Consider the following 12,904-nt stretch of genomic DNA (forward strand, 5'->3'; position numbering starts at 1 on the left):
TTCTAAAGCAAGGCAAAAATGCACGATCAGGGTAAAAGTCAAATTCATCCAAAACCCCTGAACTCACCTTGTGATACTCAAACACTTGTCACTTGGGTGGGGGTGGGGGGGTTCTGCAGGGGACCAGTGTCCTCTCCATATTCTGGAGATTTCAATGGTGGGGCTGGGCTTAGATTTGCAGACACCCACGTTCGAGCCCGCTCCTCCCTCTACATGTGCTCAAGCCTCCTGGCGTGAACTGGAGGCAATTTCACTGCAGAACTTTCAGGCGTGCAAACAGAGAGCCACAAATGGTTTGAAACAATTTATGATATCCGGCCTCCTTCGACATGTATTAGCATATACCTGGTTTCTTTAACATACACTTTGTTTTTCCAAAACCACAAACATGGTTGCTGCAACTTCATGTGGAAGTGCTTAAGGGGCGGAAAGTTAACACCTTTGTGATCCTTGCAACCTCTCCGTGGTTGTTAAACAAAGGCCTCTTTGTGGAGGCTTTCTCGAGATGTTTTCTTAACATGTTCCAAGTAGTTTTAGGCCGGGAACTAAAGTAAACAAGATGTTACCATGATAAAAACACTTGTGAAAACATTACAGAGCACACTTAGTAGTTTCTTTCACATAAAACTCTTCACAGTTTTGAGAAGTAAAATTCACAGAAAAAAAATTTTTTTTTTTTTTTTTTTTTTTTTTTTTAAAGCAAACGGCCGATGAAATGTCCTCAACTGTCTGCAGTTGTCGACCTTTTATGAAAGGGTCAAAGTTCCGGCCCTGGGCATTTTCCTTCACCTTTACTTCTCCTGGCCTATTAGAGCACATAGAACATTTCTTTTGTTTTAATAAATAATATACATCCGTCCAACGTGCAAAGGAATGGTTTGCTGTATGTGGTGCTCTTCTCCAAGACAAACAGCTCCAAAATAAAAACAAAACAGAAACAAGAATTCCTTTCAAATGGATACCAAGCAAGGATGTGCATTTCGCTCTTCCGAGATGAGACACAAATGACCATCTAGAAGAAAAACTCGGGGAAAGAGAGAGATTCTTCCCCAGCACGTGAGACTACCTGGTATTTGTGAAACTATGGGTCTGGGTCTGATTTTACATTCGAAGTTAGAAACAGGGAAATGCGGTCATGATTCAACCTTCAAATCTGCTCCTCCACTCTCTCAGCAAGCTGTGTGAGCCCTTTTTGAAAAGAAAAGGGGGAAGAATTATAAATCCGTGTTTTCCCCGGGGAATGGCTGTGTCTTCAACCGGGTTTGAAAAGAAACCACCCGATCCAAGTGTGGAGAGAATGGAGGAACACAGGGAGCTCCACCTATCTGGATCGGATTGGGCTTGTTTTTGTGTTGCCCTTATGGGAGGACTCCAAGCAAGGCAGGGCTGGAGGAGTTCATTAAAATTAGCATGGGCACCTGCTGGTATCCGTTAGCGGTAACAAATCCAACAGTCACATGATAACTCATGGCTGAGGGGTTAAAAAAAAAAAAAATCAACACAAAAACTGCAACTTGTTTTGAGAAGAAACAGGGAAATAAATGAGTACAATAGACTGGGTATCTGCTGATTCTGATAAAGCCTGCCTCTGTTGGCTGTGGGGGAAAGACAACAGGATGGTTATTTGTACAGTATTTATCTTTGAAATCAAGGGCCCTGTGGTATACCTCACCTTGGGAACAAACACTGCAGAATGATCACAGAAAAGTGTCAAATCTCTGGTTTTGATTTACCAACAGTTATGATATTTTGCTCTCAGGAGGGAAAAAAGAATATGTCTCATTTTTAGACCCATGAGTCTCCCCTCCCTTCCCGTAACCTCTCTCTCTGTGAACACTGGCATTATACTGTCAGATGGGATTTTTATCCTGAATAACTGATCTTGGCTACTCTGAAAAGTTACATCTCACGAGCCTGAGCAGAAGAAGGTCAGGGAACAGTTACAGAGCAAAGTCACTTTGCCCTTTCATACTGAGCCCTAAAAACCAGGTGGAAAAACCCAAGCCCATCTAAGTATAAAAACTGTGGCTGGTGAATGAAGTAACAGGGCAAGGCATACGTGGATGTTTCCCCAAAATATGAATAAACCTAAGGGTTCTGTAAACCTAGACTGGAATAACCCAGAACAGCAATGGCCACAGAAATGCAGAAAGATTTACCAGCTATGAAGGCTATGATACCAAAAACCTTTACCCTAGGTCAGAGGTTAGCAATCTAAACGCCCATTCCTTACATCTGGTCCTATGGCTGCTTTTATGCCTACAATGGCAGAGGTGAGGAGCTGTGAAACTCAGCATACTTACTGTCTGATCCCTTACAGAAAAAGCCTGCCATTCTGTACCCCTGCCCTCTCCCAATCACATTTGACTATGTGGGACTTTCAACAAGAACTTTATGGTTAAAAAATATTAAAGATCAGTCTCTCGTGACAGATTAATGCTCTGCAGTGTCATGATACATTCCCTAGAATGGTCAGAAATATTTGGATTTCTATTTTTTTATTTTTAAAGATTTTATTTATTTGTTTGACAGAGCGAGGGATCACAAGTAGGTGGAGTGGTGCGGGGACGGGGAGCGGGGTGCGGAAGACACAGGGAGGCAGGCTCCCCGCTGAGCAGAGACCCTCACGCAGGGCTCGATCCCAGAATCCTGAGATCGCAACCTGAGCCAAAGACAGACGCTTAACAACCCGAGCCACCAAGGCACCCCTAGAAACATTTGGATTTCTAAAATTATTCCTCCTTTAAAAATATACTTAAAAATATACTTAAATAAAATTATACCTCCTTTAAAAATATACTTAAGTGAATAAATAAGAAAAGAAGTACTAATATATTTTTAAAGAGTGCCTGGTCAGGCACTTTACATGATGTGTCTCTTAATTCCAACAAACCTGAGAGGTGGGGTACTAAGATTATTGTCCCAAATTATGTGGGTGGATACTGGTGCTCAGAGATGCTGTGTAACTAGTTCACTGAACACACTAATACAAAGTGGCTTCACCACCCAATCTGCCTTTGCTTCAAAGCTTTTTCTACACCTACTGCCTTAAGTTGAAAGGATGCAGTTAATAAACTGCACTGCTTCTAAACCAGGCGGTATTGCATAGCAGTTAAGAGCAAGCACTACAAAGGCAGACAGCTTGGGTTTGGATCCTGACTCCACCTCTCATTAGCTGTGTGACGCTGGGGAAAATCACTTCACCCCTCTGTGTCAGTTTCCTTATCTGTAGGTTGAGAGTAAAACCTTAATTATCAGGGTGGCGTAAGGATTAAATGAGTTATACAGTTGACCCCTTGAAAAAGGTGGGAGTTAGGAACACTGATGCCCTCAGTGAGCAAAAATCTGTGTAATTCTGACTTCCCCCAAAACTTTACTAGTATCCTACTGTTCACAGGAGGCCTAACCAACAGCATAAAAAGTCAATTAACACATATTTATATATATTATATGTATTATATAGTGTCTTCCAATAAAGTAAGCTACAACAGAAAATACTAAGAAAATCATAAGGAAAGGAAATATATTTATAAAACTACTGTATTTATTGGCGGGAAAAATTTGCATGTAAGTGGATCTCCGCAACAAATCCATGTTGTGCAGGGGTCCACAGCATATGGGAAGTACTTGGAACTGTCCCTGTTGTACAGATGCTTAATTATAAACACTTACTAGGGGAGTATAGAATCAGGGGACCAGAAGATAGGTTGAGAAAAAAACAAAACAAAACTAGAAAGCCACAACTAAGTCAAGGTCTGAGCAATGCTACATTTTGTTATTGAGAGTGCCTTGGAGAAGCCAAATGCTGCTGGTTATCAACCTGCCGAAACCATGAGAAAACACCTCTAGAGAGGGATAATGGAAAAGAAGAGTGAACCCAAGAAAGATGTGCTTCCAGGATCTACACTCTTACACAGGTGGAGAAGAAATGCTTAAAACATCACTTCCCAGTAACAGTGACTCCACGGGAACGTGAATCAGAGGCCACGTGGTTTCTGTCTGACCCACACGAAATACAGTAGCTCTTCCAGACCAGTTCACTTTGGAAAGCAAAGTTGGTGTCACTAAAGCCAGGGTGATTACGCTTTAGACAGCACACAGATGGGGGAGAAGTGAGTCTGCGAGAAGACGAACTTATTTTCCACTACATTAAGCAAGACACGGAAACCTGAAGACAACTCTGAATTTCCAAGAACTAAAACCATGCTCGAGAGGAATATGCGGCCAACTGATGTGGAACGAGGGAAAGCAGTAAGAGAACAGTGAGTTCTAGAGTTTTTTGTTTGTCTGTTTGTTTGTTTTCCTCTTCAGCATTTAAGCTCCCTTTGCTGGTTTATATACTCCTTTCTCGCACTCAGGGACCAAGTCGCTCCTCCCTTGCCCCCACGTGGTTCATGGGGGTGAACGCTTCCCTGTCTGCTCTGGAGGTGTGCATCTGATGGGAGCCTGGCTACATCACTGTGATGGGCTCGAAGCTGGAACGCGTGACTCAATCTGGGTCAGTGAGAGTCTGCTCAGGACTGCTGCTGGAACTGCAGAGAAAAGAGATGCGCTCTGAGACGAATAAACTTCATGGCATGGCATCGTCCTCCTTAGCTCTACTTGGAACGAGCCTAAGAATGAAGGCAGCACAGACGAAAACTGAGCTAACAGACACAGAACCAATTCTCCGGTAACACCGCTGAAGAATCTGAATACAGCCATGGACGTCCCAGTAACGAGTCCATTATCATTAGGGAATGATAATTCCCTAATTATTTTAGGGGAAATTCCCCCCCCCGATTTTTTTGAGTGGGGGGAAAGGATGAGGGGTTAAGCCAATTTAAGTCAGGCTTCTGTAGCATGCGAACACAAGTCTTCTAACAAATACAAGTCCGCAGCTAAACCCAGGAAATCAACAAGCAACAGGTGCAGGTTCGCAGTGGGCATTCCAATTCCACTAAGCAAATACGAACTGAAAACATGTCATTTCATGTGCAAAACCATAATAAATAATTGAGAGGTGGTTTCCTATAAAGAGCCAGGCTCTTCTACTATCCTTAAAAGGGTTTTAAAAAAAAAAAAGGAATTACTCTAGGTCCCAATTCTGATGATCTTTAGATTCTCTTCTTTAGCATGAGGTGTGGTTTGAAAGTTTACTATCTCGTGGTGGAGGCACAGAAGAAAAAAAAATTATATATGTAATATTATATGTAATAAATATATATTAGATAATAAAATGATATATAAAACACATATGATTATATATATCTATATATCTATCTCTTTCTATTTATAGATATCACCTAATTGTCAGTTTACATAATAAATGGACTTTTGATTTGAGGATGAGGGTGGAAATACTTTGGTAATAAACAACATTTTTAAAATGGATCGTATTGGAAAACTGCCCCTTTTTTTGTGACTCAGAAATGGATACACTGAGAATATTCATAGCAATTGTATATTTCTAGAGACTTTATGAAAATAAATCTTATTTACAGATGGTTATCAGCCATTCTACAGATGAGCGAAATTAGCACCAATGCATTTCTCAGGGCTAGCACTGGTGCAGAAGGTGAAGTCAGAATTTGAAAGTGGCTTCTGCTGAGGTCTTTTTCTTTCATAATCTAAATACAATTAGGTAATAACAAAACAATGATTTATAATGAGTGATTTATGAGAGAACACAGCCCAATAACAGTAACTTGAATCATAAGAACTGTGAAGGGCTGTTGCTTACTGATATTGATTGTTGATATTTAAAACAAATTTCAGGCATCTCTTTTTAAAAAAATTTTTTAAGTACTTAAGTTTCTAATGACCCCCTATACACACACGCTTTTCAAGTAAAATGTTATAGCTGGGAAGCTCTGAAATAGATTCACAGGCTTCCTTAATTAAAAAATGATATTCACCAAAGCCCCCTTCAGATAACACTGGATGTACTTTCAATGGCAGGTTTACTATATTTGTATCCAGGTCCATAAAGTATAATATAGAGATTGCTTTAATAATATAAAGACTGCACAAAACCAGAAAACTGCACATAAATCTGCCTGCTTCTAGTTTTAGAGGCTTGAATAAGACAGAAGACAGAAGGAAAGATCCCCAAATACCAAATTTGTAAGCTATCATGAAGCCAGATATAGAGGACTGATACGTGTGCATATACTAGATTATGGCATGATAGGTAAATATGCTGAACACAATGTATTATTATATTTGGTCTGTCAGTGATTCAGTGATACTATCAATAAATCTATGAGGGTGTCCATAACACAGGGCAGTTTAGTCTACATTTTATTAAAGGACAAGGTCACTGTAGGGAAGGGAAATAGTAAGATGTAGTGCAGAAGCCTTTCATTTCAATTAGGAGAAGATTCATGTATCATTTATTTCCAGAGACACTTTAACAGTGTTACAGATTCAAATGGAGTAACTCAAGTTTTCAGTCATACTGTAACTGGAGAAATTTAAGGTACTGCATTCTCACCATAAGGACATGAATCCGAACTAAAGGGAACACCAAAATGGAAAGGTAAGAAGCAAGGGGGTAGCATTTCCTCAGCACCCATTTCTTAAGTGTATAAAGTCATTTGCAGAAAAACAAAGAGGACCAATCACCAAGCTAAAACTAGCCAGTCACTGATAGCAGTTCTAAAAAATCAGAGTTAGTAAGTCAGTGATTCAGTATGCAGATACATGAATAAAAGTGAAAAATAAATTATTGCTAATTTAATACTGGGAGAATTTTTATTTAATCACTGTCATTCTGAGAAAACGGGTAAACACAGACTCTCACGAAGAGCCATCAAAACTGTCCTTGGTTATACCTCCTTTGCCCTTTATAATCAACCCTCCACAGATTTTGTAACTGCTCCTATGACAATGTGCTAGACCTTATGATTTAGAGTCCATTCTCAAAATGGTGGTATGAAACCCTCCATCAAAAAGGCATTTTATGAGGAAAAGCATGAACAGTGGGAGGTGATGGCTATGTAAAAGAAAAAAGCAATATAAAATCATTCTTACTTTAGAAATGATTGGAAATCTTCGCACACTGCTTCACAGCCTGGCCACTTGCATACACCATGTCCATAGAGAGGATGGCTATGGGGGTGCTCCTCATGGGACAAACTGAAAAAAAAAACACACACACACACACACAAAAGGACAAGAGAATGAATATGTTGCCAAGAACCATCCCATCAGACTTAAAAGGCAAGAGGAACCCACATGGCTGAAAGTGGACATGGAGGAATTGAGGGTTTCTTTTTCCCCATGAATTTACTAATTAATTCTGAATTGTTCTTTGAAAGCAAGAGTTAAATTCCAAGATGTGAATAGTCCAATGTTAGAAATGTAACCACCGTATATGAAAAGTGTTTGACAGGCTTTTGTTAGAGGCAAAGCTCTCTACTCAGACTGTGAAGGATTCTTTAAAAAGCTAGAATTTATCATTTAATCTACATAATGAAAATGATAAAAATCTGTACTTGATTTTGAGATTCTCTTGCTGTTTTCTACCCAGAGTATTATACGTTTTCTTCCTCCTTTCCACCAGAAAACTGCTTTCACATAATTGTATGATCTTTTCATAAATTAATTTTATCTAGCAAAGAATAGAGCAATTAAATAATTTAGAATAAAATAATTTAGAAAGACAAATATATCCAAGCAAATGATTAGCTTTAAAAAGACACTAATAACAGCAAAAAGATTATATCCCTAAAATTACAGACACCAAGAGTGAGAAAAAACTTAGCATGAACACGAGGGGTTAATCCTCCAGTGGGGTTCCAATCAATACATAATGATTTGACCACAAGGATCCAAGTCATGGGATGCTTTGATCCACGCCATATGGTGCTGGGGGAAGTATATCTGTTGTACTCGCTGAGGAACCATATTCTCAAATATTTTCTCTATTAGATTTCTGCATCCAGACTTCTTTCAGACAAATTATTTTTATACTCATTTCCATAACCTTAGATTCCATCAAATAGAAGTGTAAAACGAACACAGAGAGTTCTGTTTCGTACTCAAGCACATTCCCTTCAAGGAAAGGGCTGTCTTGCAACTTACTCCACTGCCTCTCCATGACTTTGAACTTCAATCATGACCACACACACACACACACACACACACACACACACATGCAGGGCTTCTATTTTATATTACCACCAGGATGTGCATTCATCTATCATCTATCGATTCACACTCACAGAGCAGACATACACAAATGCCACTTGTCCCTGACTTATAACATAATGAATCCACGGTGGGCATATTATGAACAGTTAAACTAAGGAGCAGTAGGAGTAAACACACGTGCGCACAGAACTACACCTTATCAGGGATCAATAGGTCTCTCTGGCTTTTAAATAATTATGCTGGAAATTTAATATCACTTGAAAATAATGACAAGCTTCTCTGCCTTAAAATAGAAAATACATCTGGGAACCAGAAAAAAATTACAGAAGTCTAACTCATAAAGGTGTCCCTCATGAGAGAAAAGACTAAGACTAGTGAATGAAGGTGGCTCTGTAGTGGAACTTACAAAGCCCAATGACAAAAGGATGTTCTCTAAGCAGTGAAGACAGAGGAAGTCCATTGGACCAAAAGAATTACTGCCAACCCAAGTTCATCTTTGGATTTTTAAAAAAATTTTGTGTTTATTTATTTGACAGAGATCACAAGTAGGCAGAGAGGCAGGCAGAGAGAGAGAGGAGGAAGCAGGCTCTCCGCTGAGCGGAGAGCCCAAGGCGGGGCTTGATCCCAGCACCCTAGGATCATGACCAGAGTCAAAGGCAGAGGCTTTAACCCACTGAGCTACCCACTCACCCCTATCTTTGGATTTTTTTAAAGACTACAATCAATTACATAAGATGATGGACACTAGCGAAACTCTTTTGATTCACGGTTATGACACAAGTACATCAAGTCAATCACGTCATTATGCTGCACAACTTACACATACCGTATGTCTCAGTAACACTGGAATAAACAGATATGGTACCAAAGCAGAATTTCAAAAATTATGGGCAATATCTGAAATCAGAGAATCCTTCTAAGGACTCGAATTCTCAGCTATTCTATGGGAAGGAAATCATTTAAAAACTATTCCTACCAATAGCTTAGAAAAAAGGGAAAAAAAACCACCCTAAAACATTATTTTCTTTACCAACTCGTTTATATATATATATATAAATATACAATACCCACTTTTGACAAATTAAGGTGTGAAGATTTATATCATCCTTTTATATTTAACATAATTTTGTTATTAAATAATTTCTCGGGGCACCTGGGTGCCTCAGTGGGTTAAAGCCTCTGCCTTCAGCTCAGGTCATGATCCCAGTGTCCTGGGATCAAGCCCCGCATCTGGGCGTCTGCTTAGCAGAGAGTCTGTTTCCCTTCCTCTCTCTGCCTGCCTCTCTGCCTACTGTGATCTCTATCAAATAAATAAATAATCTTTAAAAAATAAATAAATACATAATTTCTCATGCTACCAACTGTCTTCAAAACTATTTACTGAAGCTAGCAGCCCACGATAAACTATCATGGCCCTAGTTACATACCAAAATTTGTCTAACTACCCATTTTGGACACTGAGAGTCCCTTCATGTTTCATATGTTTATGAATAACATTAAAAATAAAATTTTACCAGGTGGAGCATTCCAGCATATAACTGATTTTTACAAGACACATTCAGAGAAATAGGATGGATCTGTAGATGAGTACTACTTTTTAAAATTCACTATGACTATTCTCTCAAGTAGCTCTCGAGAGATGCTCCGTGCCCGGTACATTCTTAAACATTATATATACTTTGTGTGATCCCTTAAGTTGGAAACCAAATGCCTCAACTAGTTAGGATACAATATTAATATCACTAGTTAAAAACTGCAAATGGTTATTCTAATTTATTTTTTTGTTGTTGGTGGTGGTGTTGTCAACTGCAGAGTGTTCTGAAAAGTATGAAAGAAAACAGTATGTGTTCACTAGAGGGATTTAAGACTCAACATAAAATATACATGATTTAACATGGACTCTGCCATCCCTTTCCCCGCCCCCCGCCCCCAATCTCTCTGCTTTTTGGTTAACTTATTTGTGAAGGCCCTGTGGCTTGACTAAAAACCATTCTGCTCTAAAAAAAAAAATTTTTTTTTTTGGATCAACTTGGTACAGACTTATTTCCAAGAACAGAGGACAGTTCACTAAGGCCTTAGAAAGGCAACTGAAAGCTAAAGAAACAAAGTCCTCCCACACACATACATCCCATACTCAGCAGACCACCTGAAAGCTTAAGTGTACATTAAAACAGTATTTATGGGCGCCTGGGTGGCTCAGTGGGTTAAGCCGCTGCCTTCGGCTCAGGTCATGATCTCAGGGTCCTGGGATCGAGTCCCGCATCGGGCTGTCTGCTCAGCAGGGAGCCTGCTTCCTCCTCTCTCTTTCTCTGCCTGCCTCTCTGCCTACTTGTGATCTCTCTCTGTCAAATAAATAAAGAAATAAATCTTTAAAAAAAAACAGTATTTATTATGAAATTAAGATATGCTCTTATTTTAGTAAGTTCACATAACTCTGAGCTGGCTACTGAAGAAAGTCCATTCCTCACACCACCCCACCCCCATCCTGCACCTAATAACCTCACCTTGGGTAACACTGTTAATGTCTGGTATGTTACAGTGCTACATTTTTCTTCTAATGTATTACTAGTTTACAAAAATGGAAACTATAGACACTACTGTTACTTGTTTTTCATGTTTAATATATAATAGAATACTTCAATTTCATTTATTTGGGGCATGTCACAGGTGCGTTTATTTAGGCCCTGAAGGAAAAGGCACTTCAAGTATACAGCGAGGGCGGGTCTGTGTTCCCACCTAAGAGCGCTTGGTGCAATTCACAGCCAGACTGGCATTCCACCCAAGGTGTATTCCAAGCAAAGCTGATTAATGATGACCACGAGCAGGTGTAGGACTCAAAGCTCTGAAATATTTGCTTTTTTTACCCACATTCCTAATTTTCTAGAAGATGAAGGCCATTCAACTCCATTCCTACCCAAACCTCCTGGTAAACTTAGGTGTGAGCAGGGCTTCACGGGGATCCAGACATTTTTAATAAGGCTAAATAAGCATTTTTAATAATGCTTCCCCCGAATTAACCCCAAATTATAAATCGTGTGTTATTTCACTGGCATGTTATTTCATAAATTGAGTTATGAAAGACTGTTGGTCATTCTCCAATCACTCAAAAAGGTGGAATAGGTTTTGCCTTTTAAGTGTTATTGAGAGATTCATACACCATACGATTCACTCTTTCACATGTATAAGTCCATGGTTTTGAACCATGGTTAGATCCAGACATTTTTAATAAGGCTCTAATGAATCTCAGAATGCAGGACCACTGGCTCTGGCCGCCCTGATCTGCATGGCTGGTGACTATAATTGGATACTTTTAAATACACTAAGTTGTCTGGGAAAAAGTGCTTGACTATGGAAGGAAAAGGAACAGGCTGGTGATGGTGCCCAGATACAGTATGTCTGGACAAACACAGAAGGAACCATAATAATTGTCAGGGGTGATGAAGAAACAACTTTCACCATATCACTTTAGATGTTTTTATGTTGTACATTGCAGAAATGCTTTGCTGTGCAGTTGTTATTTCTTTTCTTATATATGTACGAATATGAACACATACAGGCACACATGAAAAAATCAAGTGGTATGCAGGACTCCATACTGACACCGCCCCTGGGCCTGAAAGTGGCACAGCAGAGCCCATGGTGCGTGTGGCTGAGCCCTGCTTCTGGCCTTTTAGTCATGTTGTGTGGTATACCAGCTGTAGTTCTGAATGGGAGCGTTTCTGTGTCATCGGAAAAGCGGAACAGACATTTGTACTCTGACTGCCTTTAGGGATGTGCCAAAAGGTAACAGAAGGGAAATTTATTCTTCTTATGTCAAAGTATACCAGCGTCCTATAAAGTTAATCTTCTCTGGTGTAACCAAGAGGAGAATAATCTTTGAAGAAGATGAAGTCAACAGACACCATGCTGTACCCCAAGACATTTCCTGCCAAGTTAAAGACAGTTTTCCTTTCTTCTGAAGGCACACTCTTAGCTTTTCCTGTGCCTGACCCAAGTTCTCACGGTTGTCTTTGGAGTCGCCCCCAAGATGTGTGTTTTCGCCTTTCTAAGAGTGCTGGTTTTTTCCTCTGGAAATTCCTGATTTTATCAGTAACAAAAGTCTCCATCTGTGTGCACCAGGTCTATAGCTACTTTCCCCCATGCTTCCCCCGAATTAATCCCAAATTATAAATCGTGTGTTATTTCACTGGCATGTTATTTCACAAATTGAGTTATGAAAGACTGTTGGTCATTCTCCAATCACTCAAAAAGGTGGAATAGGTTTTGCCTTTTAAGTGTTATTGAGAGATTCATACACCATACGATTCACTCTTTCACATGTATAAGTCCATGGTTTTGAATATGTTTAAAGCTGTGTAACCACATCACATATAATTTTAGAACATTTCTATCACACCAAAAAGAAATCTCCTACCCATTTATGGTCACTCCCCGTCTCTTCCTAACCTTCAGCTCCTTCTAACCACTAGTCCTTCTTTGTGTTTCAAGACATATGCTTATTCTGGACATTTCATATAAATAGCATCATGCAAGATGTGTTTCTTTGTGTTAGCCTTTTTCCACTTAGAATAACGTTTTGGAGGTTCATCCTCACTGTAGGACGTATCAGTATGTCTTTTCTTTTTTTTTTTTTACAGCTGAATAGTATTCCACTGGGTGTATAGAACCCCCCCCCCCCTTTTTAAAATCCATTCATTCACTGATGGACATCTGGGCTGTTTCTACATTCTGGCTACTGTGAACAGTGGTGGCACCAAAGTGCATGTCC

At 39.6% G+C, this 12,904-nt stretch overlaps 1 protein-coding gene across 16 annotated transcripts in view; it reads right to left on the reverse strand.

The window, feature by feature from the left end:
* FOXP1 (forkhead box P1) overlaps positions 1–12,904 on the reverse strand; it is a 453,072-nt gene that overhangs the window by 51,327 nt on the left and 388,841 nt on the right. For all 16 annotated transcript variants that reach the window (XM_059161502.1, XM_059161504.1, XM_059161503.1 and 13 more), the window contains one exon: positions 7,015–7,119. In XM_059161502.1, the coding sequence (XP_059017485.1) occupies positions 7,015–7,119 (105 nt within the window). The remainder of the gene's footprint in view (positions 1–7,014; positions 7,120–12,904) is intronic.

The sequence above is a fragment of the Mustela lutreola genome, chromosome 2 (genome assembly GCF_030435805.1).
Source record: "Mustela lutreola isolate mMusLut2 chromosome 2, mMusLut2.pri, whole genome shotgun sequence".
NCBI classification, from domain to species: domain Eukaryota; kingdom Metazoa; phylum Chordata; class Mammalia; order Carnivora; family Mustelidae; genus Mustela; species Mustela lutreola.